We start from the raw sequence: 27,640 nt of genomic DNA, 5'->3' as shown, positions 1-27,640 counted from the left end.
TGCTATCTAGGTTGGTCATAACTTTCCTTCCAAGGAGTAAGCGTCTTTTAATTTCATGGCTGGAATCACCATCTGCAGTGATTTTGGAGCCCCAAAAATAAAATCTGACACTGTTTCCACTGTTTCCCCGTCTATTTGCCATGAAGTGATGGGACCAGATGCCATGATCTTAGTTTTCTGAATGTTGAGCTTTAAGTCTAGTCAAAGCTATGGTTAAAGAGGACATGCAGATGGCCAATAGGCAGGTGAAAAGATACTCAATATTGTTAATCATTCAGTTCAGTTCAGTCGCTCAGTCGTGTCCAACTCTTTGCAACCCCATGGACTGTAGCATACCAGGCCTCCCTGTCCATCACCAACTCCTGGACTTTACTCAAAATCATGTCCATTGAGTTGGTGATGCCATCCAACCACCTTACCCTCTGTCACCCCCTTCTCCTCCTGCCTTCAATCTTTCCCAGCATCAGGGTCTTTTCCAATGAGTCAATTCTTCGCATTAGGTAGCCAAAGTATCAGAGTTTTAGCTTCAGCATCAGTCCTTCCAATGAATATTCAGGACTGATTTCCTTTAGGATGGACTGGTTGGATCTCCTTGCAAGCCAAAGGACTCTCAAGAGTCTTCTCCAACATCACAGTTCAAAAGCATCAATTTTTCAGCTCTCAGCTTTCTTTATAGTCCAACTCTTACATCCATACATGACTACTGGAAAAACCATAGCTTTGACTAGACAGACCTTAGTTAAATGTGAATCAAAACAGCAGTGAGATATCACCTCACACCTGTTCTAATGGCTATCATCAAAAAAGAACACAAATAACTAATGTTGGCAAGTATGTGTAGAAAGGGAAACTTATACACTGTTAGTATAAATGTAAATTGGTATAGCCACTGTGGAAAATGGTATGGAAAATTCAAAAAACTAAAAAGTAGAGTTACTATATTACCCAGCAATTCCACTGCTGGGTATATACCCAAAAACATTCATTTGAAAAGATACACGCATACACACACACACACACACACTTCCCAGGTGGTGATAGTGGTAAAGAACCCACTTGCTAATCAATGCAGGATCCATAAAGAGACATGGGTTTGATCCTTGGGTTGAGAAGAGCCCCTGGAGGAGGTCATGGTAACCCACTCCAGTATTCCTGCCTGGAGAATCCCATGGACAGGAGCCTGGCAGGTATACACACACACAGACACAGACACAGACACAGACACACACACACACACACACACACACACACTGGAATACTACTTAGTTAAAAAGAATGATATTTTGCCAATTGTAGCAATATGGATGGATTTGGAAGGTATTATGCTAAGTGAAATAAGTCAGAAAAAGACAAATACTATAAGATGTCAATTATATGTGGAATCTAAAACATACAAAACTAGTGAATATAACAAAAAAGAAGCAGTGTCACAGATATAGAGAACAAACTAGTGGTTACCGTTAGGGAGAGGGGAGGGGGAACAATATGGGAGTATGTAGTTAAGATGAACAAACTATTGTGTATAAAATATGGTGCAAGGATATATTGTACAGCACAGGGAATATAGCCAATATTTTATAGAACTATAAATGGAGTATAACCTTTAACAATTGTGAAACACTATATTATACACCTGGAACATAGGTATTATTGTATATCAACTGCATTTCGATTAAAAAAAACTGAAAAAAAAAGAAAAGAAAATCTATCAACCATAGATGTATGTGGGCTTCCCAGGTGGCACTAGTGGTAAAGAATCTGCCTCCCAATTCAGGAGACATACGAGACCCAGGTTCTTTCCTAGGGTTGGGAAGATCCCCTGCAGGAGGGAATGGCAAGCCACTCCAGTATTATTGCCTGGATAATTCTGTGGACAGAGGAGCCTGGTGGGCTACAATCCATACGGTCACAAAGAGTTGGACATGACTGAAGTGACTTAACATGCATAGATGTATGTGCTTATTTCTGGATTCTCAATTATATTCCATCAATCTATATGTGTAGCTTTGCAGTAAATATTGAAATTGAGAAGTATGAGTTTTCCAACTTTGCTCTTTATTGAGATTGTTTTAGCTATTTTATGTCCCTTTCGTTTTCATATACATTTTAGGATCAGAGTGTCCTTTAATGCAAAAATGATGGTTAGAAATTTTACAGGGATTGCGTTGAATCTGTGGTGGTGGTGGTGGTGGTGGTTTAGTCGCTAAGCTGTGTCTGATCTTGCAATGCCATAGACTGTAGCTCATCAGGCTCCTTTGTCCATGGGATTTCCCAGGCAAGAATGCTGGAGAGGGTTGCCAGGTCCTTCTCCAGGGGATAATCCCCATCCAGGGATGGAAGCTGGGTCTCCTGCATTGCAGGTGGATTCTTTATCGACTGAGTCACCTGGGAAACTATTTCATATTAAGTCTTCCTGTCTATGAATATGAAATATATTTCCATTTATTTAGGTTTTGCTTAGTTTTATTCAACAATATTTTGGTTTTTTTCCAGTGTATGTGTTTTACTTCTATGATTAAATTTATTCCTTTATTTAGGCAGCCTTCAGAATGGGAGAAAATAATAGCAAATGAAGCAACGGACAAACAACTAATCTCAAAAATATACAAGCAACTCCTACAGCTCAACTCCAGAAAAATAAATGACCCAATCAAAAAATGGGCCAAAGAACTAAATAGACATTTCTCCAAAGAAGACATACAGAGGGCTAACAAACACATGAAAAGATGCTCAACATCACTCATTATCAGAGAAATGCAAATCAAAACCACTATGAGGTACCATTTCACACCGGTCAGAATGGCTGCGATCCAAAAGTCTACAAATAATAAATGCTGGAGAGGGTGTGGAGAAAAGGGAACCCTCTTACACTGTTGGTGGGAATGCAAACCAGTACAGCCACTATGGAGAACAGTGTGGAGATTCCTTAAAAAACTGGAAATAGAACTGCCTTATGATCCAGCAATCCCACTGCTGGGCATACACACTGAGGAAACCAGAAGGGAAAGAGACACATGTACCCCAATGTTCATCGCAGCACTGTTTATAATAGCCAGGACATGGAAGCAACCTAGATGTCCATCAGCAGATGAATGGATAAGAAAGCAGTGGTACATATACACAATGGAGTATTACTCAGCCATTAAAAAGAATACATTTGAATCAGTTCTAATGAGATGGATGAAACTGGAACCTATTATACAGAGTGAAGTAAGCCAGAAAGAAAAACACCAATACAGTATACTAACGCATACATATGGAATTTAGAAAGATGGTAACAATAACCCTGTGTACGAGACAGCAAAAGAGACACTGATGTATAGACCAGTCTTATGGACTCTGTGGGAGAGGGAGAGGGTGGGGAGATTTGGGAGAATAGCAGTGAAACATGTATAATATCATGTATGAAACGAGTCGCCAGTCCAGGTTCGATGCACGATACTGGATGCTTGGGGCTGGTGCACTGGGACGACCCAGAGGGAGGGTATGGGGAGGGAGGAGGGAGGAGAGTTCAGGATGGGGAACACAGGTATACCTGTGGCGGATTCATTTCAATATTTGGCAAAACTAATACATTATTGTAAAGTTTAAAAATAAAATAAAATTAAAAAAAATAATAAATTTATTCCTTTATTTAAAGTGCTATTGTAAGTGGAACCATTGTCTTAATTTCATTTTCAGATTGTGCCTTGCTAGTGTACAGAAATATAGCTGATTTTTGCACACTGATTTTATATCCTATAATCTTGCTTTTTTGTGTGAGGGGTTTCTCTATATAAAGATCATACTTTTACTCCTTTGTTTCCAAGCTGGATACTTTTTATTTCATTGTCTTCCCCAATTGCCCCAGCTAGAACCTCTAGTTCAATGTGGGAAAGAAGTAATGAAAGTGACATCTTGCCTCATTTCTGATTTTAGAGGGAACACTTACTGTCTTTGACTATTAAGTATGATGTTACTGTTGTGTTTCGCTACGGTTCTTTTATGGATACTCTTTACCCAGTTACAAAAGTTCATTTCTATTCCCATTTTTTTAGTGAAAGTCACTCACTCATGTCCAACTCTTTGCGACCCCATGGATATAGTACATGGAATTCTCCAGGCCATAATACCAGAGTGGATAGCCTTTCCCCTCTCCAGGGGATCTTCCCAAACCAGGGATTAAACCCAGGTCTCCCACATTGCAGGCAAATTCTTTACCAGCTGAGCCGCATGGGAAGCCCAAGAATACTGCAGTGGGTAGCCTATCCCGTCTCCAGCAGATCTTCCCAACCCAGGAATTTTGTTAAGTGTTTTTATCATAAAGGGAGTTGGATTTTGCCAAATGTTTTTTCTGTATCTATTGAGATGATTGTGTGATTTTTGTCCTTTATTCGATTAAGATGATGATGTATATTGATTGATACTTTTATGTTGAACAAACTTTGAATTCTCAGGAGAAATTCTGCTTGGTCATGAGATATAATTCTTTTTATATTCTGCTGGATTTGGTCTGCTAGTATTTTGGAAAGGATTTCTGTATTTGTATCATAAGCGGTATTGGTCTGTGGTTTTGATGTTTTTCTCTGGTTTTGGTGTTAGGATAACACTGGCCTCATAAAACTAGTTGGAAACTATTCCCTCCTCTTCTAATTTTTTCAGAAGGGTTTGTGAAGAATTGTTAACACTTCTTTAAATATTTGATAGAATTCACCAGTGAAATTGTTCTGGGCTTACTTTGTGAAAAGCTTTTCTTTTTAATTACTTAGCTAAATTTCTTTAATTATAGATCTACTCAGTATTCTATTTCTTCTTGAGTCAGTTTCAATAGTTTGTGTCTTATTAGGAATATATTTCATCTAGGTTTTCAAATTTGTTGGCATACAATTGTATGTAGTATTCTCTTATAACTCCTTTTATTTCTGCAAAGTTGGTAGCAACGTCTCCACTTTAATTTTCCAATTTTAGTAATTTGATTCTTCTTTTCTTCGTCAGTCTAGCTAAAGTTTTGTCAATTTCAACCATTTTAAACAACTTTTGGTTTTGTTAATTCTGTTTATTGTTTTCCTATTTTCTATTTCGCTCAGATGGTAAAGAGTCAGCCTACAGTGTGGGAGACCCAGGTTCGAACCCTGGGTTGGGAAGATCCCCTGGAGAAGGAAATAGCAACCCACTCTAGTATTCTTGCCTGGAAAATCCCATGGATGGAGGAGGCTGGCAGGCTACAGTGCAAAGAGTTGGACACAACTGAGCGATTTCACTTCACTACTTTCTATTTCATTTATCTTTGCTGTAATCTGCACTATTTCCCTCCTTCTGCTAGTTTTGGGTTGATTTTGCTCTTCTTTCTCTTAGTTCTTAAATGTAAGACTAGGTTATTGATTTGTGATCTTCCTTCTTTTTTAGAGTATTTGTTTACAGCTATGAATTTCCTTCTAGGTACTGCTTTTACTGTATCCCTTCAGTTTTAGCATGTTGTGTTTTTGTTCTCATTTCAAAGCCTTTTTAAATTTCTCATGTGGTTTCTTCTTTGACCCACTGGTTGTTTGAGTGTATTATTTCTACGTATTCAAATATTTCCCAAATTTCCTTCTGTTATTGACTAATTTCATTCCATTGTGGTTGAAGAACATATTTTGCATATTTTCAATCCTTCTAAATTTACTGAGATTCTTGTATGTATTTGGTCTACCCTGGAGAATGTTCCACATGCATTTGAGAAGAATACATATTCTGTATTCTGTAAATGTCTGTTAGGTCTAGCTGGTTTATATTGTTGTCCAAGTCATATTTCTTTGCTGATGTTTTGTTTAGTTTTTCTATTCATTATTGAAAGGGGAGTTTTTCACTTCTATTGCCTATTACATACTTTTATTTAAAGGTGAGAAAGTTGGCTGTTTGATTCCATTTACACATACTCCAAAATAGGTAACAATAACTGAGGACAGGGATTAGCAAAGCTTTTCTTGGGGCCAGATAGTCAATTTTGGGCTTTGAGAGCCATGTGGTCTCTGTTGCAACTACTCAACTCATTGTTGCATAAAAGCAGTCACAGACAATAATTGCTGCGCTCAAACACTCTCTTGCTTTCCTTTCTTCTGGGACAAAGAAGTGAATAAAGTATTTGCTTTATAAACTGTGACGGCTCTCACACAAGTGACAAAAAGCATTTTAAAGGGTTTTTTGACAGAGAATTACTGTAAACAAATGAATAAAAGCATGTAACAGTCAGAATAAAGAAATAGGTGAGTTCCACAGGGTTTTTATTAAATAGGGGCTTAGTGAGTAATTGTGTGAGCAATGGAAATATTAACTTACTTAACTGCCTGAACTTTTGTTCCACTAAGCACATTTGCATATCTTGCCTTTCTAAAGAAAGGGAGCATATTTTATATATTTATGAGCTTTCTGCTTATTCATCTGTATCATCCCTAACAGTTGTCACAGGGCCATGCATAAAGAAGGATTGGAAAAGTATGCATTCAAATCAGGGATCACAAGCAAATAGCTTGTGGGTTAGACGTGTTTTGTTTGGCCATTCCCATGTTTTTTAAACTGAGGTGGAAGACTGTTAAGCAGGGCCTGAATTCTCCAGTTCACCACAGATCCTACTATTGAATACCACTTGACTGTTATCTCTTCCTACACAGTGAGAGCATTTTTATTTGTGCCCCATTTGTTAAATGAAAGGAAAAATTATTGCAAATTACTCTTATCTCAACGCTACAACTTACTAACCTATACTGCTAAAGCCTCTTTTACCTGTAATGTTGCTGTGTACTTTATAAAATTGCCTTCTCTTAAAAACGCCTATTTCCTGGGAACATTCTCACAGTCCCACACAGAATGATATGCACAAGATTACACAGAATGTAATAAATAAATGAATTTATAGGAAAAGAACATAAGAAAATTCACTAAAATGTGAAGCTATTAATTATCTGGATTGTGAGGTTATGAATTATTTTTCATGTTTATATTTTGTATTGTATTATATATTGTATTCAGTAATTTCAAGTTTTCTGCACTGAGCATGAATTACATCTGCAATTAAAAAATTCTTTTGCAAAAAAATTAACTTCCACAAATTCAAGTTGACTTCCCTTCCTGATCTTTAAATTTGGAGTAAGGAAAAACAATATCTATTGAGTGCCAACTTGATCTCAGGCATGGCGCTAGATGCTTTACATTCAATCGTAAAAACCCTATAAGGGAGAATTAAAGGCCCTCATTTTTGAGATAGAGAACGACTATCACAGTTTTATTTTCTGGAAAATCATGACCTCTCTAGGACACAAGGATATAGATATCTGGAGAAAAGTTAGGGGGAGAGGAGAAGACCTTAAAAATAATTAAAGGGAGTGAAAGCAGTGAAAGAAAATAATGGAGGATAAGGGCATAGGAAATAATAATTTATTCATGGATTCATCAAATATTTAGTTTCAACCATTTCAAGATATTTTGCTGGAGACCATAGGGTATACACAGATGGGTCTGAAACAGATCAAAGATAACATATGAGAGTCCATCTACATATTAAACATAACACTTCTGCATTAATGGCACGGCATCCTGTATTCATGGAGCATGATAAAATTGAGCTAACAGGCTTGCCAACAACTAAAATGAGTCAGGGAAATAAGAGTCATCTGAAAGATTACAAAGTAACTACAAAGTGAGTTGAGAGGAAGGAGGAATTACTTCTGGGCTTGAGGGATGAAGAGGACAACAGAAGAGGTGGATGCTTGTATCAGGCAAAGGAGTCTTCCCTCTCTCCAGAATGCCAGTCCTGCACTTAGAAGTGTTTACTCAGGACTTCCCTGGAGGTCCAGTGGTTAAGTCTCCATGCTTCCAGTGCAGGGTACAAGGGTTCAAAGTCTGGTTGGGGAACTAAGATCCCATAAACCACACAGCAAAAACAAAAACAAAGACATTAAACAAGTGAGACAAAAATATAAAAGTATTGAAAAAGTGAAGGAAAAATGTGAGAGAGAAAATGAGATAGAATTTAGTTTGGGTTTAGCAGAAATACCTCTTTGAAGAAATAACATTTCTGAGAAGAGAAAGATGAAAGAGAGTTAGGAAGAGCTGTGACTGTAGAGAAAAATTCCCAACAGAGGCAACAGGCTGGGCAAAGAAACTGAGGGAGGAAAGGAGTTGGCAAATTGGAACTGAAAGACAGCCTCTGTAACTGCATCCAGGAAAAGAAGGGTGAGTGTGGCGGGAAATGAAAGTAGAGAGGCAGCCAGGGCTTTGTAGTTTCTGCTACAAATTCTGAATTGTATTCTGTATGCAATAAAGAAACAACAGTGGAGACGGAGATGCCGCCCCTGCGCTCAGGGAGCATACAGCTCAGTGAGGGGCACAGGCCACTAAACAAATGATTTAAATCTGTCATAAATGTGAGGATAGGGGACATGACAAGTGCTGTGAAAGCACTGAGGAGGGACACTGGATTCAGTCCAAGAGGTGTGTGCACTCTCCACCCGGACCACTGCAATTGAGAAGCTATGTAGCCTTTAGCGTCTACTTTCCAGTCTAGCTTCACGTTGATACCTGTCATCTTTCCGTAATACAAATGAGAGCATGTGAAAACCATCCATGACCCCCCGAGGATAAATTCCAAACTCCTTGGTCTCGTATCACTGTTTGGCCCTAACTTTTATCTTCTTGGTATAAACTTCTACTATTACCTATCACAATGATTTTCAAACTTTTGAAAAATCAACCTATAGTAGGAAATACATTTCACTAGTACAAACACATATCCACATAAAACACTAAAACACAAGTCTGAAGAAACAATTCAAGTAGGATTACTCTGATACTTTCTAGGTTTGTTTCCCCTTAAAATGCTGGTTGTGATTTATTCATGACCTGCAAATGGGGCCTGGACAGCAAGGTGACAGTTGTGACTGCTCTCTCCACCACTACCTTCTCAACCCACCTCTGAACAAAGTCTGTTCTCTCACTCTTTACCAAAGCAGTTCTGGATGCAAGAAGTGCCTTTCCTTTCCTTCTCCACTTCTCATTCACCTAGCAACTTCCTTCTGATCTTTCAAGACTTTGCCCAAATAGTACTTCTTCAGAGGAGCCTTTGCAGATACCACCCCAGTCTTCATGCTTCCATCCTTAGAGGTCCCAGGGAATAGTACTCCCGGAGTGACAGCACTTGTCATAGAGAGTTATGTTATAACTTACTTTTTTAAACAGGTTAGCCTGCTCTGGACCAGGTTTCTGAACGTCAGCAACCTCACTGTCTTATCTCAGGCCCCAAATAGGGTCCGATCTGAAGCAAAGGTCAGGGGGTGTTATGCTGAAGTAAATGAAAACTAATATCATACCCTTCCCATACCGTCGCGATCCTGGCTGTGCACCGACAAACTAGCTTTCTATCTGTTCTTCAAACACAGCAAGGTCATCCTTCCCTCGGAGCCTCACTGCGCCACTGTTCCCCGAGCGTTTCTCCGGCGGGCTGTTCCTACTCAATCGTATTCAGGTCCATAGTCTACCCTCAGAGAGGCTGTTTGCCTAACCTCCAGCACATTTCCTTTGTCTTTAAGGCATTTTGTTGTTGTTATGGCCGACTCTTTTACAACCACATGGACTGTAGCTCGCTAGGCTCCTCTCTCCGTAGAATTTCCTAGGCAAGAATACTGGACTACTCTCTGGAATTGTTTTGTTTGGTCTGTTGGTTTATTTATCTAGCTTTCTCATGACAATATTACTTTTTTGGGAGACGTGGTCTCCCGACTTTCTCCCCAGACTTCAGCACCTAGAACAGTGCAAGGCGCACAGCAGGCGCCCCACAAAACATCTGGTGACGAACGAGCGAGTGCAAGAGGAAGCAAACGCAGACACTTGAAGTCTTAGGGACCTGTCTTGAAGCCTCCTAGACTCTAGAACCTAGAGGGTTCCCTGAGAGGGAGAGGATTGAGGCGCCCAGGGGCCATGTTTCAGGGCCTACCAGTAATAAGTGACTGTGCAGGCCCCGCACACCCGCTCGGCCGGGGCGTCGCACACCTCACAGCAGAGCCGGCGCCCCTTGGGCACCGCCAGAGGGTAGATCACGTTCATGCCGCGGCAGACGGTGTTGTCAGTCTCTAGGACGGTTGCCCGGCGAAGACACACCGGACAGCGGCGTCACGTGACCGACACGGCGCAGCCTCATCCCCCGCATTTGGAGGGTAAGGGGAGGGACGTGTGGCTCGTCTGACAACTTGGGAGTGCGTTTGTAGGTTGTTGTTTTTTTTTTTTAATGAAGGAGGAAAAAAAACAAACAAACAAGCTATCCCTCCACCTCTCCCCCTCCCGCACCTCTCTAAACCCAAAGGTTAAACAACCGGGCAATCATATTTTTAGATGCGGTCCTAGTCTAGCAGGGTCTGTACGGTAGCCGATAAGGATCAAACACGGCCGACCGGACCGTCACGCAGGCTAGGAAACTAAACAAGGGGGTGTGCCTCTCAGCCGAGAACTCAAGTGTCAGACTCGCAGGGTGCAGGGCGGAACCAGCACGTATTTCCAGACAAGCGGAAACCCTGCGCTGACGTCCAGCGCTCCGTAGCCAACCGGCCAGTTACTATTGCGGCTGCGCGCGGGCCAGGTAAGGGGCCAGGGGGCGTGGCGCCGAAGGGCCTAGAGTTTGCGCAGACGTGGAGGCGCTTGGGGCTGATGGCGGCCGGGGGCCTGGTTGCCGAGTTTCCCCAGCCGGCCGGTGCTGCGCGCTGGGCAGAGGTTATGGCTCGCTTCGCCGCCCGGTTGGGCGCGCAGGGCCGACGGGTGGTGTTGGTCACTTCCGGCGGCACCAAGGTCCCTCTGGAAGCCCGGCCTGTGCGCTTCTTGGACAACTTCAGCAGTGGGCGGCGCGGTGCTAGCTCGGCCGAAGCCTTCTTGGCCGCGGGCTACGGGGTCCTGTTCCTGTACCGCGCGCGCTCTGCCTTCCCCTTTGCCCACCGCTTCCCGCCCCAGACCTGGCTGTCTGTTCTGCGGCCCTCCAGCCAAGCGCCTTCGGGCTTGCTGAGCCTGGAGGCGGAGGAAAAAGCACTCCCGGGCTTCGCCGCAGCTCTGCGGAGCTACCAGGAAGCTGAGGCTGCCGGCACCTTTCTGGCCATAGAGTTCACCACTTTGGCAGACTATTTGCATTTGCTGCAGGCTGCAGCCCAGGCTCTCAACCCACTAGGTGCGTGCCTTTAGGAGTTCATCGGATGCCAGGAGGCAGAGTCTTTCCCCCTAGACACATAGTCCCTTACTATATACCCAGGGCTCTCACAACGGAGGACCCTGAGTTGAAAAGGAGCTGACTCCATACCCTTCTCTGATTTATTACACTCTGTGCTTCTTTTTTCAGGTTCTTCTGCGATGTTTTACCTGGCTGCGGCCGTGTCAGATTTCTATGTTCCTGCCTCTGAAATGCCTGAACACAAGATCCAGTCATCTGGGGGCCCACTGCAGGTGATGGGCGCTTCTCTTCCAGAGATCTGATTCCCTATAACCAAACTTGGGTTAATTTCCTTTTGATCTGGAGATGGCCTTTCTGCATTCCGTATGTGCTAGGCACTAGGGATACAGAGATGAATAAGACACCGCCCTCCCTCAAGAACCTCACAATCTGTTGAGGTTGCTGGACACAGACATAATTACAGTACAGAGTGATAAATGCTCTAGTAGAGGTACGTACAAAGTGAAGTCAGAGCATGGGGTGAGTGAATCTTGGGGAAAGTCAAGGCTTTCTGGAGGAAATGGCTTGAACTGGGTTTTAAAAGATGAGCAGAAGGTGTACCAGACCAAGGGAAGATCATTCCAGATAGAGTACACAATTGGAGCTCAAAGATGGGCATTGTGTTGTGAACTGACATTGTCTGGTAAAGCTGGAGAGTGGTGAGGGTGGAGGGCAGACTGAAGGGACAGCTTCCTTCATAGAAAATTTTGTGTTCCTTAAGGAGCTTGAATTTAATCCTATGGAGCCAAGGGAAACCTAAGAGAATGAGATAAAGTTTTTGTTTGTGAAGAACATTCTGGCATCATTGTGAAAAGTGAATTAGCGTGGTGGGGGCAGATTAGATGGTTATTGTTGCAGTTTAAGGAGAAGGTATGGGGAGGGTAGTGGTGTGGTGAAGATGCTGAAATCATCTGGCTTCTTGGAACCTGAGGGAACTCAAGTCTTTTATTGGGTAATACAAGTAGGATTTAAATAGGAGAAACTACCTGTGGAGCACTTGCTGATTCTGTGGGACAGTTCATTTTTTCATTTCTTCAGTAAATGTTTATTGAGTACTTACTATATGCCAGGCACTATTGTAGGAGATAAGGCAGTGAAAAGGAACATATTGTGCCCTGGCTTTGCTTATACTCTGCAGAGGAAACAGTCAGATGCATACTATATTGCTGCTAAGTCGCTTCAGTCATGTCCGACTCTGTGCGAACCCATAAACAGCCGCCCACCAGGCTCCCCCGTCCCTGGGATTCTCCAGGCAAGAACACTGGAGTGGGTTGCCATTTCCTTCTCCAATGCATGAAAGTGAAAGGTGAAAGTGAAGTCACTCAGTCGTGTCTGACTCTTAGTGACCCCATGGACTGCAGCCCACCAGGCTCCTCTGTCCATGGGATTTTCCAGGCAAGAGTACTGGAGTGGGGTGCCATTGCCTTCTCCGGCATACTATATTAGGTAGTGATAAATTCTAAGGAGAAAAGTAAAATGGGGAATGGGTATGTGATCCCTGTCACTCTTGCTAACTCTTCGAGGGAAAATTCTGATTATTAGCTTAGTGATTTCACACTTTTTAAATTCTGGGAACCTTACTTTATCCTGTAATTCTTAGTTCTGTCTTGTACTTGAAAGTACACAAAACAACTCATCATTCCCCTTAGAAGAGACTGAGAATGATACTATGGTGTTGATGAATAAAAATAAAATCAATTCTGTTTCCTCAGTGCTAAGGTGTTACAAATGACAGTTTTTTAATAGAATCAAATAGCCAGTCCACCAGTGGAAGAAATATTTTAGGCTGAGAGATTTAAAAACTCAACCTTGAGCTTCTGCCAGAGTAACATTTGTATAAACAGATTATTTGTATTTGTTTATTTGAGGGTTTGGTTTAAAAAATATAAGGGAATGTTTGAGAAAATGTAATGCTATTTTTTCAGAGTTTTATTTATGGTAATGAGGGTTGCAAGGCAGGGCTATTTCATAAGATGTGCTTTGCCCCAGAATATGCATGAAGCTTTGAAATCAGGCATCCTTATGAACCCTACAAAGGGAGGACTTTTAAGTAAGCATTTAATACACTTTAAAAAGTTTGGCAGTGAGAAATCCTACTTAAATTGACATGGCCAAACATCTGAGCCCCTGCTTCCTTAATTTCCTTTGAGATTGACCTGGCTGGTAGGTAGTAACCTTGTTTGCTTATTAAGATTCTCTTTTTCCAATACAGATAACAATGAAGATGGTGCCAAAAATGCTTTCTCCTTTGGTTAAAGACTGGGCTCCCAAAGCATTTATAATTTCCTTTAAGTTGGAGACTGATCCCTCCATCATAATTGATCGTGCACGGAATGCTTTAGAAGTTTATCGACATCAAGTGGTGGTGGCTAATATCCTTGATTCACGACGATCTTCTGTGGTTATTATAACCAAAGACTCAGAAACCAAGTTACTGTTATCAGAGGAAGAAGTAGAAAAAGGCATAGAGATAGAAGAGAAGATAGTGGATGATCTTCAGTCTCGACATACTGCTTTTATACATGACAAAAACTGAGGTAAAAAGCCTTTATTTATAGGATCAAAAATTGTTCAGTGGACCAGGGCTCTTATAGGTGGTGAGAAGTAGAATAAATCCTTTGCTTTCATAAAGACAGAAAATGAAGGGGAAAAGCAGTGAGTGGTGGGCAGACTAATGTTGCTCGGTGTCTGTCTTTTAAAGGCCTTTCAGTACTCTCTAAAAATGAAAGCAAAGGCAAATCTGTTATGACCGAGCCACCTGACACACTCACCTGAATGTTATTTGATTTTGAGAACGACTCTAGCTGTTTCTCAGCTTAAAAAAAAGCTTACTGGGTATCATATTCCTCAAAATACACATGTGGGGCCTGAATATCAGCCTTCTTCACACTATAAAAAGGATGATGGATGCCTGAATGGCCATGCTTATTTTGTTGATACCTACTGTGTGGTAGGCCCTCAGGATTTTGTAGCTTCAAAGGTGAATTGTTGTTCAGTCGCTAAGTCGTGTCCAGCTCTGTGACCCCATGGACTACAGCATGCCAGGCTCCCCTGTTCTTCACTATCTTCCAGAGTTAGCTCAAAAAGATGAATAAACATGTCTAGTTTGGGAAATGGGTATATAAAAATTAGTACAATAAATAAAGTGCCCCAAAGTCAATACAATGATGTTGGTTTTTTTTTTTTTTGAAATTTGGTAAAAATGGGTGTAGGAGAGAAGGATACCTCCCCAAAGATAGATTAGCTGTAGATGGATGATTATCCCCCCACATTTACTTCTTGCTGCTTGTCCTAGACTCACTTCATATTTGAGTTAAGAATTTACCTTTCAAATACTTTATAACTGCTATTGTGGGAAAGTTAAGCTGGAGGCCAGGCAGGACCCAGTTGGTGACCACTGCCCTGAAGGAGGTAAAGAGTATGGGTTTTGGAGTTGTCTTAGCCAGATTTCACCCTTCCAGCTGTGCCACCTATTCACTTTGTAAACTTAGATACCTGACTTAATCTCGTTTCCTCATCTATAAAATGGTGATAATTTCTCTGCAAAGTAACACCATTTGTTGTGGGGATTAAATAAATGGAGAAGGTAAAGCATGAGTCTGGCATTTGACACATAATTTGCTCAATAAATGGCAGTGTTACTGCTGGTGCTTTGCTTGATTCCTAAATCCTTGAGAAGTTTTCAAAGCTCTCACTGTCCTGGGCTTTGGGTTGGGAGTGCAAAATAAGTAGACCAGAGAAGTACCCTCAGTGATCCACAGGATGGTCCAGAATGCAGTGTGAAAAACTGTCATTAAGAACTAGGTATAAAAAAGTTCTTGACATAAATGAGTTAAAATGCAATTCATGGAGTGTGTTGGGAAGAGTAGTCCAATGTATCTGTCTGATAATAGAAGTATAATAAACTTTGAGATTTGCACATAAATGCCAAGATATACCTAAACATGTTATCAAATCAGGAAATGTGACTTCATTAAATCAGGAAACAGGAAAAGTAACTGCAGCAATCAGGACTTCTCTGGAAGCAGCAATCCCATTGAACAAAAATTTTAAATTACTTTCTGATCCAAATAACAAAATCTAAAAAGCAACATACTATAGCCAGTGGCTGCAGTACTAAAGGAGCATGAAGTAAAAGATTGACTTCTTCCCTTCTCTATATCTGTAGGTTCATGTAGATAATGGCTGTCATTATCTTTGAATGTATAATGAGGATAAATGGAGCTAGAACTAATTGTAATGTTTGTTTTTATTAATATCATAATTATTACTCCCCTTGGGAACCATTTTCTATTGTGTTTTGTTAATGCTTAAAAACAGCCTCCATTACCCTAAATGGAATTTAGAATGTTTTCCAATTCAGTTTCATTTGCATTCAGAGCATGTAAAAATTCCAAGAGGTGGTTTTTTTAGTCAGCAAATGGAAGTGTGTGAAAAAAGCAAGAAAACTAAGAATGAGGGAGTTCCCTGGTGGTTCAGTGGTTACGATTTGGTGTTTTCACTGCCATGGCCCAGGTTCAGCCCCAAGCCAGGGCACAGCCCCAAACAAAAAACAGAATAAAAAGGAACATAAGTCAATTAGAGCAAATAAGAAGGATCCTGAGTCTAAATTGGAGGACTAAATGGCGTATCCCTAAGGAGAAAAGGACGCTTGAACTGTTAGGAGTGGGTTGAGGGAGATGGTGGTGAGCATTTTAGATCAGAGGGATAAAAAAACACTTGCAAGGGCTCTGGTACCAGAGGGAGAGTTTAGGAAGTGTAAGGGATAAGATCTGTCCAGATAATGCATGTAGAACTGGCAAAGCTTTGGAAAGGAGCCTGTGAGAAACTAGAATAAGGTTAAGAAATGTTAAGCGTATATTCGGGATACCAGAAAAGCATGGGCCCCAAAACATGAGTAAAATCGGGTTTAGGTAAACTAACTAGAATCTTGCGATAAGAGCATTTAAATGAAGAGCATATAAACTGGTCCTTTGTTAAATGTTGTGTCTTTTAGATATTTTTATTTTGCCTTACATAGGTGGAGAATACGGTTCGCGAAAACCGAGTTTTCAGTGCTTAGGACTTCTAAAGTTGTAGTCAAGTTCGGTTTCGTCATTTTTACAATAATAAGCGGGTTCCACAAGTGTTGTGATTTGTCTTAGGTGCACCACCCAGGTAATGAGTGACAAGTCCTGACCTAAAATTCAGAACCCCTGACCTAGCTCCCCCCAGCCCCCGCCTTTTAAGAATGAAATTACTTCTAGAAATTTTAATCCAAGTTTGTTAGACTGGGGCTCTAGATAAAGTTTGGCAGGAAGCTGAGAACTATTAATGCCCTGTGACAGAACTTGATGTTGCAAATAGGCGCCACGATGTTACCATGGTTACTGCAGAGCCGTTGGGAAGAGCCGTGCCTTCGTTACCGCGGGCCTAACCCAGAGGCCAAGGGTCTGCGCCACAGCAATGGTCTCCGGCAGGAAGCGCAGCTCCTGAGCCAATGGCGCGCGTCGTTTCTATGGTTGCCGCCGGAAGGACGGCCAGGCGTCTCCGCGGCGAGCGCGGTTGCTATGATGCCCGGGACTGAGCAGGCACCTGCAGCTCGCACCCTGGCGGCCCCCGAACCCTCGCCGCGCTTTCCAAGAGACAATTTCCGGCTTGGTTCCTGAGGTTCCCGCCGCAGTCCCAAGGAAGAAAGCAGCTATTCGCTCTTTTTCAGCATTCCAGGCCTTTCCTGGCAGGGCCCAAAACGACAGAAGAGCCTCACCTGGCTTGGCCTTTCTAGCCGCGGGCTGGAGGGATTCGGCCTGAGAATAGATCGGTCGGTTTCCCGGGACCCACCCGTCAGAGGCCCTTAGAATTAGGCTGCTGCTTTTCTTTAAAGGGAGTTTAGAACACTCAAGCTGTTTAAGTGGGCGTTCCTTTGCTCACTTTCCAGGCGAAGACTCAGCCCTACTCAGAGACTGCGCGTGAAGGTAGAGGCCATGACAAAGTCCACCGAGCTACGGCATCCTCTGAGTGTCGGCCTGTGAACAAAGAACTGCTGTTTCCTCCTTTTTGCCGTTTGTTCGCCATGCAGAACTTTAATTCCTGATGAAGCTCTGGAGGCCCTTTGTATCCTCAACATCAGACGTCATCAAGTCAGTTACCTTCTGCCTTTCAAGCTAAAACCTCATCCACTTCTCTCATTACCCTGAGCGCCAGTTTTCTCATCCTGATCATTGTACCGCCATTCTCACCCTTTCTTGTCCACACTGCACACTCCTGAATGTTCATTCGTCTCCATCACCTCTGTTATCTCTACACCCCCTCCTTTTTTCCTGCTACAATGCTTTGGGTAACTAAGCATTTCACAATCTCCAGCCCTGGAATCATTTGGAAGATTTTCTTTGTGTCTCTGTTCTACGGCAATCTTTCTGTCTTGAGTAAACTTGAGACGAAAACGGAAAAGCATACATTGGTAAATACAAACAGTAAATGTCTACAAGTCTGGTGTGTTTTGAAAATGGAGAAGAAAAATATCCAAATGTACTTTTGGACTTATCTCAGTCTTGTTTAGAGAAAGATGTTTCTTGTTAAGTGTATACTGTTTTAGGCATTCATTTTAGTGACGCATTCACGTATGTGAAAAGATCATTCAGAATGATCATCTAACAACTTCAAGTCCGTATGAACTCAACACCATGACAGGATAGAATTTTCAGGAAAGGAGATGCTTGAAACAATTCTTGTGCCTGCTCTTCATGATGGTTCTTAATCAGAAAACAATTCTTGTGATATAAGAAACAAAAACAGGAGGAATGATTGAAAATAAATATTTTTTGCAAGGGGGCATGCTTAAAAGCCCTCAAAAGCTTGGAAGAGAGGCTGTAAAAGTAGAATATGATTTCTTTAGATCCAAGGCAATTGTAATTGAGCTTGGAAAACTTTAATTTGTCTTAAAGTATGTGTTTCTTGTTGAGTTTTACTATTTTATATATATAAAGTTATTTTGAAGATATGCAAAGTGTACATTTTAAATGGGTATTTGTGGGGATAGAATGCTTTAGGTATTTTTCTCAGACTGATTTCATCAGTTATTTGTAATAGTCATGCTCAAAGCCAAGTTAAGTGTCCACATACTCAGAAATTCAGTTTTCTCTTCTATAATAGATTGGAGAAGAAAAATGAGTTCCGTGGCTTTTTAAAATTTTTCATATTAATGAGAGCTGAATAAATTTTAACTCTTGGTAGTAAGGGTTGTTAGATGCTAAATATTAAGGAGTTTTCCCCTTCCAGTATATATTTATTAAACAAACATCATTATGGCAATGTTAACATAAAATTCAAAAAACTGTCCTCTTACCCGTAGCCTAGTGCTACTAAACCTTGGATGGGGCAGCAGGGGGAGGATTTTGCTCCCTAAGAAACATGGCAATGGATGGAGACAGTTTTAGTTGTCACAACTGGTGATATGTAACTGGCATCTAGTTAGTAGAAGCCAGAGATTCTGCTCTCCATTCTTCTGTCCACAGAACAAGGAAGAATTTCTATCCCCCCACAAGAAAGAGTTGGCCAGCCCTGGATGGCTGGCTGAGTCTGACCGCAGTGCTGAGGTTGGCACATCAATAGTTCATTGTTCTGTTCTGTGTCAGTCCTTGCTCATGTGCGTATGTTTGTTACATAGTTACAGTGGACATTTGCTTCTCTGTTTCACTTAATTTTGTATTTTAAGTGTTTAAACATTGCTACATTGTTCTCAACTTTTTAAAAAGTGTTTTTCTCCTTATTTTATTTGCAAATTGAAAAGAAAAAAACCTGTATAATGGATACTGTATTTAAGACATATTTGTATGTTTTAAATGATATTTGTGTAGGAGGAAGAAAGAAGGGCTAGGATGAATAACCTAAGTGGATTTCTCAGTTTTCATGGCCATACTCTTTACTGTGTTCCCTTATGTCACTCAAAGACCATGGGTCTCAGGCTCATCCTTTGTTCAGCGCCAGGAGATACGCGGTAGCACGAGGTATGGTCCTGGACCCTGCCCTGTAGTTGGAGGCACCTACTGCAGCGCTGAGAACAAGTCGAAATGACTGCACTCACTCTTTTGTCCTCTTCCCATTTAAAATTCTTGGCCTCTGTCTCAGTTTGCTCTTACCACCTCATTCTTTACACCTAGAAGTTTTTAGACCTAGGTGTTTTTACCCAAAACACCACAGGATGTGCTTCTTTCCAGACCGTGACTTTTTAAGATACTGAATGAGCATGTGTTCAGTATCTCCTTTTAAAGAATAGTATGCGTATATACTTTGTTATGTGGGCAAGTTTAGGCACGGTTTAGATGTCAGAGCATTTAGAATTCAAAGAATGAATTTATATTACCTCAAGATCTGCTTTTTTATAAGTTTCAAATTACTCAACCATTGGGGCTCAGTAAGTCCATCGGGAACATGTTAGTTCTGGGATGTCCGAGCAGAACAGCCAAAAGGACCCAGGATTCCAGACAGAGGGACCCAAATATTCAGAGTCATGGAGTAAGCAGCATGATGAGGATCAGTCCATACACTGGCATGAAGGGCTGTCAAGGTGTGGCAGAAGATAAGAGAGAGACATGCAGGGCTCATGTTGTGAAGACTCCCGAGCCAAGCTGAGGATCCAGACTCTTCCTGAAAGCAATGGGAATGTTAAGCAGCAAGTGGTTTGCATTTACAAGGGTTGGTCTGAGAGCTTCATAGAGTACAGACTGGATGGGGGCCAGCCAGGCAGCAAGAAAATCAGTTAAGGACACTGTTACACTAAGTTGGGCAAATGATGAGGTGAGGCTAAACTAAGAGAGGATTAATTAGAAAATGATTGACGAGATGGAATCCACAAATGCAAGGACTGGTTGTGGGATGAATAAGGATAGGCCAAAGATGACTCCCAGATTTCTGACTTGGGAAACTATATTGATAGTGATTTCATTAACTGGGATACAGATGGAAGACCAAGTGTTAAGAAAGATGAGTAGATTTTTCAAACTGAGTTGTACACTAGAGAGTTGGATGTGCATTTGGTCTTAACTAGTAGATTCATTTTGTATTGCCGCCTTGCCTACATCCTCTGCCCTGGAACTTATACTTTTCTGCCAATCCTTGCTTAAAGGATAGGCTTGGTGGCTGTATTTTTATCCCTACTTCCCACCTGTCCTAGCCACAGCTGACTGAACAAGGAATATTGTACAACTAACTTAAGCGAGAGGGGAGCAATTCATGGGGTGAGCAACAAATAATTGTCTCTCATAAATTTGAACTAAAAGGGATAGATAAAAGAAATGACTTAATCTGAAAAATTACATAGGTTTAGGACTCAGATAACTGTTTTTAGCTTTGCTGTTGAGAACACAGAGAAAGTCCATCCATGTGGAAAATCAAGTAAATGGGAGCAGGTTCATAGGGAAACACAGGTGAAAGACCTTATGGGTCAGGATAGACTAGCAATGACTGTCTAGTTCCATGTCCATTTTCCATGTAACTAGGTTAATGGCAGCCCACTCCAGTATTCTTGCCTGGAGAATCCCATGGACAGAGGAGCCTGGAAGGCTACAGTCCATGGGGTCGCAAGAGTCGGACACGACTTTGCGACTAAACCACCAACCAAACCAGGTTTCAGTTCAGTTCAGTTGCTCAGTCGTGTCTGACTCTTTGCGACCCCATAGACTGCAGCATGCCAGGCTTTCCTGTCCATCACCAGCTCCCAGAACTTGCTCAAATTCACGTTCATTGAGTCGGTGATGCCATCCAACCATCTCATCCTTGGTCGTTCCCTTCTCCTGCTGCCTTTAATCTTTCCCAGCCTCAGGGTCTTTTCCAGTGAGTCAGTTCTTCACATCAGGTAGCCAAAGCATTGGAGCTTCAGCTTCAGCATCAGTCCTTCCAATGAATATTCAGGACTGATTTCCTTTAAGATTGACTGTTTTGATCTCCTTGTTTGCAGCATATGCCCTTGTATCTTATTCTTCCAACAACCCTCCTGAGTAGTTAGGATTGGTCAGCTGTAAAGGCCAGAAAACTCACAATAATAATGGCTTGAAAAATAAAAGTCAAGAAGCAAGCACCCCAGAACTGATAGGGCAGCATTTTGAAATTGCCAAAGGTTCAGATTTCTACTCTCATGATAGTATATCATCCGTGGCCTGTGGCTTCCACATCATGGTGTCCAGGATGGATGCTCAAGCTTCAAACTATCTTTGTCTGCATTCCAGCCAGTAGAAAGGAAGAGGATGAGGCCATCCTTTTCCTTAAAGGACATTTCCTAAACTAGGTGGCACACAATTCCATTTACATCCTATTGGTCAGAACTTAGTTACATGGGTGTACCTAGCAGAAGGCAGGCATCCTTGTGACCAGTCCAAAAAAAAAATCTTATTTCTGCAGGAAAAAAGAAGAATACACAATCATCAATCAATTAAAAATAAATAGATATTTTAAATATATATATATATATATATATAGAAGGAAAACTGGCAATTTCTGCTACATTTACTTATTTATATTTGTTCTAACTTCAGTTTTTTGTTTCTTGCCAATTTTTCTAGCTAGACCTGGAGCTTAGCAGAGATGGATTATTGTTTAATTTTCCTAATAACCCAATGAGATTGGCATTACTATTATATCCATTCTCTTTGGGGGCAATCAAAGTTTAAAGAAGTTAGATGACTTGTGTTAGTCACACAATTAGAAAGTGATGGAGCCAGGATTTGAACCAAGTCATGTCACACTCCTATCATCACCATGATAGTAAGAAGGGTGGAGAGCCAAAGGCAGGGTCCTTAGGGATGGTAGCGTTTGACGTGTCTGTTGAAGAGCCCAGGAAGAACATGGGAAAGGAAAGGCCAGGGAGGTAAGAGTGAAAACAGGAAAAAGTGACATCACAGAACAGAAAGGAGTGGACAGATACCACTCCTAAAAAGAGCAGAGACATGTCCAGTTGAATTTGGCATTTTGAGGGTTGTTGCCGAATGAGAGTATGAGTACAGTAGTGAGAAGCCAAATTCTGTGACTTGAGGAGGGTAAGATAGATTAGAAAGAGGACAGTAACTCGAGAGGGGGATATGGTAGGATCAAAGGAGAGTTATTTTGTATCTTTATTTTTACCATCAAAGACATCTTAACCTAAGGACATGACATCAGTTGAGAGGGAGATAGTGAGCCAACAGAAAAGAAAAAAGAAGCAATCCAAGATGGGATCTGGAACACGGGTAAACACTGGAACTCTTCCTCTGAGAAGGGAAAGGGAGCAGGATCTCTAAAAATGGTGGCTAGTGTATTGGTAGTCATAGAAGAAGCTGACAGTCTTATGATGGCCTTAGTTTTTACTAATGCTGTGGGAGACATGGTCATCTACCAACAGAGGGGAGAGGTGGAAGTTCTGAATATTTACTGAGTGAAATGGTAGCAGAAACTAGCCAAGTGCATGGAATGACCTATGCAAGTAGAGAAGCTTGGCTCAGGTGGCAGACCATGGATTTGTCATGGCTCCAGTTTGCATACTTGTTCATTTTTCTCTCCCAGCACTCAGAAAACTAAAATAGGTAGAGACAAGTCAAATGGTCAAACTTTCCCCAGTTTGGATTTGCAGGGAAGATGGGACAAGGGATTAGATAACTGGAAACATTGATGAGAGATTGATTGAGATGAACCACAGTAGGGTCCAGACTCCAGAGAAGGCAATGGCAAGCCGCTCCAGTACCCTTGCCTAGAAAATCTCATGGACGGAGAAGCCTGGTAGGCTGCAGTCCATGGGGTCGCAAAGAGTCGGACACGACTGAAGTGACTTAGCAGCAGCAGCAGGGTCCAGGCTTGAGGGGGAAATAAGTGAAGCCAAAGAGTATCTGGTAGTTTGAGACTGGATGTAATGGTCCAGGGACTGGAGGTTTCAACTATCATTGTAGAATAGTTTAAGAGAGCAACAACTTCACACCCATTTCTATGGCTATTTTTTAATATATTTATGGCAGTTCCCCAAAAAGTTAATATACATAGATTTATATATCCAAAAATTCCATTCCTAGGAAGATGCCCAAAACAACTAGAGCAGGGACTTAGATACTTGTTACACCAGTGTTTCATAGCAGTGTTATTCACAATAGTCAAAAGGTGGAAACAACTCAAATGCCCATCAACAGATGAGTGGATAACCAAAATACATACAGGGAAATGTTATTCAGCCTTAAAAAGGAAGGAAATTCTGATCCATGGTATGAAGAGGGTGAAACCTGAAGACATGCTAAGTGAAATAAGCCAGAAACAAAAGGACAAATGTATGATTCCACTCATATGAGGTACCTGGAATAGGCACATTTATAGAGACAGAAATTAGAGAGTAGGAAATGGGGTCTCGTTGTTTAATGGATACAGAGCGTATGTTTGGGATAATGAAAATTCTGAAAATGGATAGCAGTGATGATTGCACAGCACTGTGAATGTTCTTAGTGCCACTGAATTCTACACTTAAGTATGATTACAATGGTAAATTTTAAGTTTCGTATATTTACTATACACACACAAAAGAGCGGAAGGTGGTAGAGTGGGACATTTGGAATTTAGAATTGTGGGATTTCAACAGTAGTTTAGGTTATGACAAGAGCTCAGTGGAAGCCAAGGGCTTAGATGACTAAGTAGAATGGAGCTTAAAGGTCTCTGGCTTTGGAAGGGTGCTCAGTCTAGGAGCTTGGATGAGTCATACACTTGGCTATTGACTTGCATCCTATACCTCCCTCCTGACCAGACACGCTTCCTTTTCCTGTATCACTGCTTACCCTCCGATACCCCAATTTCCCAGAAGCCAGGAATGCAAAGGTATTCTCAATATCCCCCATCCACTTCTCCTTTCAACTTCCTCCAGCTTAAGACTGCCCCACTCTACCCCACAACATGGTAGGGTGATGGAGCGTGTGCTATTCTCTAGGGGCAAGCAACTCACAGTGTAGGACATGTAAGAATTCAAACATTTGTCTTCTTATTGTTCATAATCTCACCAATTTATCACAGTTATGTTTTAACATTTGGATGTATTTGCTTCCATTCTTATGTGTCGGATTTTTACATAGTTGTAATAATACCTTTATGTTCTATTTTTTATTATAACAGAAGCATTTTTCTATATTGCCAAATGTAGTGTCTTAGGTCCTCTAATACTCAGAACTAAAACCACAAGGAACTGAATAGTGCTCAGATACCTTGTAGGGAGGAGGATATGAATGGGGACCAGATGATGGGAGTAGGGTGAGGAGGAGCACAAGCAGACTTTTAGCTATAAGTCATGGGGAAGATGTGTGGGGGCACTAAAATTCAGATCTGGATCCTTTTTCTCCTCTAATGTATCAGATGATAATTAACATTTTATATATCATCCACAAAAGCTGTTGATGTGAAAAGAATGAAACTCTGGAAAACTTATCAAGAAAAGATAAAAATAATCAAAATATAGTTTGGCTGTTAAAAAAGCAAAACTGATCATGATTATGTAGACTAACTTTAGTTCAATAACAATTATGCTTATTCCTATAATCTGGGTCACATTAACTTAGTTAAAAGTTATTAATATAATCATACCAGCAAGCCTTATTCACAATTGTTGTTCAGTCTCTTAGTCATGTCCAACTTTTTGCACCCCATAGACTGTAGCACACCAGGCTTCCCTGTCCTTCACCATGTCCCGGAGCTTGCTTAAACTCATGTCCATTGAGCTGGTGATGCCATCCAACCATCTCATCCCCTGTGGTCCCCTTCTCTTCGTGCCTTCAGTCTTTCCCAGCATCAGGGTCTTTTCTAACCAGTCAGCTCTTATCAGGTGGCCAAAGTATTGGAGCTACAGCTTCAGCATCAGTCCTTCGTGAATATTCAGGATTGATTTCCTTTAGGACTGACTGGTTTGATCTTCCTGTAGTCCAAGGACTCTCAAGAGTCTTCTCCAACACCACAGTTCAGAAGCATCAATTTTTTGACGCTCATTCTTCATGGTCCAACTCTCACATTCATACATGGTTACTGGAAAAATGATAGCTTTGACTATATGGACCTTTGTTGGCAAAGTAGTGTCTCTTCTTTTTAATATGCTGTCTAGGTTTGTCATAGTTTTTCTTCCAAGGAGCAAGTGTCTTAATTTCATAGCTGTCATCACCGTCCACAGTGATTTTGGAGCCCATGAAAATAAAGTCTGTCACTGTTTCCATTGTTTCTCTATTTGCCATGAAGTGATGGGACCGGATGCCATGATCTTAGTTTTTTGAATGTTGAGTTTTAAGCTAGCTTTTTCACTCTCCTCTTTCACCTTCATCAAGAGGCTCTTTAGTTCCTCTTCACTTTGTCTGCCATAAAGGTGGTATCATCTGCATATCTGAGATTATTCATATTTCTCCTGTCAATCTTGATTCTAGCCTATGCTTTATCCAGCCCAGCATTTCACATGATGTACTCTAATATAACTTAAATAAGCAGGGTAAGAATATACAGCCTTAATGTACTCCTTTCCCAATTTGGAACCTGTCCATTGTTCCATGTCCAGTTCTAACTGTTGCTTCTTGACCTGCATACAGGTTTCTCAGAGGCAGGTCAGGTGATCTGGTATTCCCATCTGTTTAAGAATTTTCCACAGTTTGTTTTGATCCATATAGTCAAAGTCTTTAGCATAGTCAATGAAGCAGGAGTAGATGTTTATCTGGAATTCTCTTGCTTTTTCTATGATTCAGCTGATGTTGGGACTTTGATCTCTGGTTTTTCTGCCTTTTCTAAATCCAGCTTGAACATCTGGAAGTTCTTGGTTCACATATTGTTGAAGCCTAGCTTGAAGAATTTTGAGCATTACTTTGCTAGCATGTGAGATGAGTACAGTTGTGCAGTAGTTTGAACATTGTTTGGCATTGCCTTTCTTTAGGTTTGGAATGAAAACTGACTTTTTCCAGTTCTATAGCCACTGCTGAGTTTTCCAAATTTGCTGGCATATTGAATGCAGCACTTTCACAGCATCATTTTTTAGGATTTGAGATAGCTCACCTGGAATTCCATCACCTCCTCTGCCTTTGTTCATAGTGATGCTTTAGTGATTCTCATAACACATATATCATTCCATCAATCAGCAGACATTTATCTCTTCCACACCATGTAGTGCAAGCTGTTATGTAGCATGACTACTTTCAAGTTAAAAAAATTAAAGACAGTATCAATGGCAGGCTTAGATCAAGTTTTAGAAGCAAGCTAAATGATTTAGAAGTCAACAGAAGTTATAAGACACTTTCTAGGAGCAAAATAATTCCTTGATAGTAGAGAATTAATGGCTTTCTAGCTCCCAGAGGCATCCTTTTATTTCTAAATACTTAATAGACAAAAACTACTTTGGGATTTATAACATTGCGAGGGGCCTTGGGGAGATTTTCAGATTATTAAATTACAAACTTCAGAACTGGGCAGGCAGAAAGCTTGTATTTTTTAACACATGCTTTTCTTATTTTAGAGGATATAATAGAACTCTTCAAAGCTTTAATTTTTTGTACTTTAACTATTTCATGTACATGCACATTATAACTTGATAACATAACCGTTAATTAATAGGGAAACTAAGCTATACTTTGTAAGGAGTCTAACTCTAGGCATATAAACATAACAGGTTTCTTGCATGCTCAGTTGTGTGTTTGTACATACATACATATGCTTATGTCTTTTATCAAGGGGAAATTTCAATTAGAAGATTTGCTTCACCATCCTGAGAAAGAAGGAATTGAACTGCCTGCCTCGACAGAAGAACAACTCTTATTTTGTCTGGTGCTTGTTACAGCAAAGACAGGCTGATGACTGCTTCCAGAGACCTAGAAGAGCTGGCAATGAAGCACATGGAAGAAATTAAAGACGTAAGAACTAATATCATAATTTTGAGATAGCCATGGTTTTGGGACGTCCCTGGTGGTTCAGTGATTAAGACTCTGTTGCTCCACTGTAGGAGGCAAGGGTTCTATCCCTGGTTGGGGAAGTTCCGTGCAATGGGGCCAGAAAGGAAAAAAGAAACTGTGGTTTTGTTCATCATCCTTCCATTATGTTAACATATTAAAAAGCGATATTTGAATATCACTGTGTAGTTTGCAAAGCATTCATGTGTACACTTTTTTTTCATGAAATATATCCGCAATCTGTATTGATTTCCAATAGAATACATGTATAGGACATTGCCCAGAGAGGACTAGTTGAATATCCAAATAGGTCTGCTGAAGGTGGCTTTCATTATCTTAGGAAATTCATCCTTATCTCAATAACCAACCCTCTAGCTGACTCTCTGGCTAGTAGGCTTAGAGACCTGACTAGTCAGCCTAGAGGGAATGGATCTGCTTCTCAAAGGTAGCCTTGTATTGACCAAACTCACAGAAAAGTTTGTAGAAAAATCGAACCAGTTTTTTAAATAGAAGTAAGAAATATAACTACCAAAGGAACTAGACTCATATATCATGTGGC

At 41.1% G+C, this 27,640-nt stretch overlaps 3 protein-coding genes across 9 annotated transcripts in view; 2 read left to right on the top strand and 1 right to left on the bottom strand.

Moving 5' to 3' along the window:
• Positions 1 to 10,133, bottom strand: part of ZMYND12 (zinc finger, MYND-type containing 12) — a 35,564-nt gene extending 25,431 nt beyond the window's left edge. The window contains exon 1 of one of the 4 annotated variants that reach the window (XM_010862659.1): positions 9,947 to 10,133. In XM_010862659.1, the coding sequence (XP_010860961.1) occupies positions 9,947 to 10,056 (110 nt within the window). In that variant the 5' untranslated portion in view covers positions 10,057 to 10,133. Of the gene's footprint in view, positions 1 to 9,323; positions 9,913 to 9,946 lie in introns of those variants that run through there. The other 3 variants (XM_010862658.1, XM_010862660.1, XM_010862661.1) reach the window with 3 other exon arrangements.
• A 219-nt stretch (positions 10,134 to 10,352) lies between these two features.
• PPCS (phosphopantothenoylcysteine synthetase) lies at positions 10,353 to 18,921 on the top strand. 4 transcript variants are annotated; one of them, XM_010862662.1, is made up of 4 exons: positions 10,611 to 11,161; positions 11,330 to 11,433; positions 13,413 to 13,737; positions 17,118 to 18,921. In XM_010862662.1, the coding sequence occupies exons 1-3, from the start codon at positions 10,654 to 10,656 to the stop codon at positions 13,734 to 13,736; spliced, it is 936 nt and encodes a 311-aa protein (XP_010860964.1). In that variant the 5' UTR covers positions 10,611 to 10,653; the 3' UTR covers position 13,737; positions 17,118 to 18,921. The 4 variants fall into 4 exon arrangements, 3 of the variants coding, with proteins under 3 accessions (XP_010860966.1, XP_010860965.1, XP_010860964.1); XM_010862664.1 differs by lacking the exons at positions 10,611 to 11,161; positions 17,118 to 18,921 and adding an exon at positions 10,353 to 10,585 and having other exon boundaries at positions 11,330 to 11,651; positions 13,413 to 14,365; XM_010862663.1 differs by lacking the exons at positions 10,611 to 11,161; positions 17,118 to 18,921 and adding an exon at positions 10,511 to 10,585 and having other exon boundaries at positions 13,413 to 14,365.
• CCDC30 (coiled-coil domain containing 30) overlaps positions 17,232 to 27,640 on the top strand; it is a 146,391-nt gene continuing 135,982 nt past the window's right edge. Inside the window, 2 exon segments of the mRNA XM_010862665.1 lie at positions 17,232 to 17,319; positions 26,867 to 27,045. Of these exon segments, the coding sequence (XP_010860967.1) occupies positions 26,986 to 27,045 (60 nt within the window). The 5' untranslated portion in view covers positions 17,232 to 17,319; positions 26,867 to 26,985.

The sequence above is a fragment of the Bison bison genome, unplaced genomic scaffold, assembly GCF_000754665.1.
Source record: "Bison bison bison isolate TAMUID 2011002044 unplaced genomic scaffold, Bison_UMD1.0 scf7180017864484, whole genome shotgun sequence".
In the NCBI taxonomy this organism is placed as follows: Eukaryota; Metazoa; Chordata; class Mammalia; order Artiodactyla; family Bovidae; genus Bison; species Bison bison.
This window is presented reverse-complemented; position numbering and strand designations above follow the sequence as displayed.

Coding starts and splice junctions, on each gene's coding strand:
- PPCS (XM_010862662.1), top strand. CDS start 10,654: ATGGCGGCCGGGGGCCTGGTTGCCGAGTTTCCCCAGCCGGCCGGTGCT. Junction 11,162..11,329: donor CCAGGCTCTCAACCCACTAG/GTGCGTGCCTTT, acceptor TTCTTTTTTCAG/GTTCTTCTGCGATGTTTTAC. Junction 11,434..13,412: donor CATCTGGGGGCCCACTGCAG/GTGATGGGCGCT, acceptor TTTCCAATACAG/ATAACAATGAAGATGGTGCC.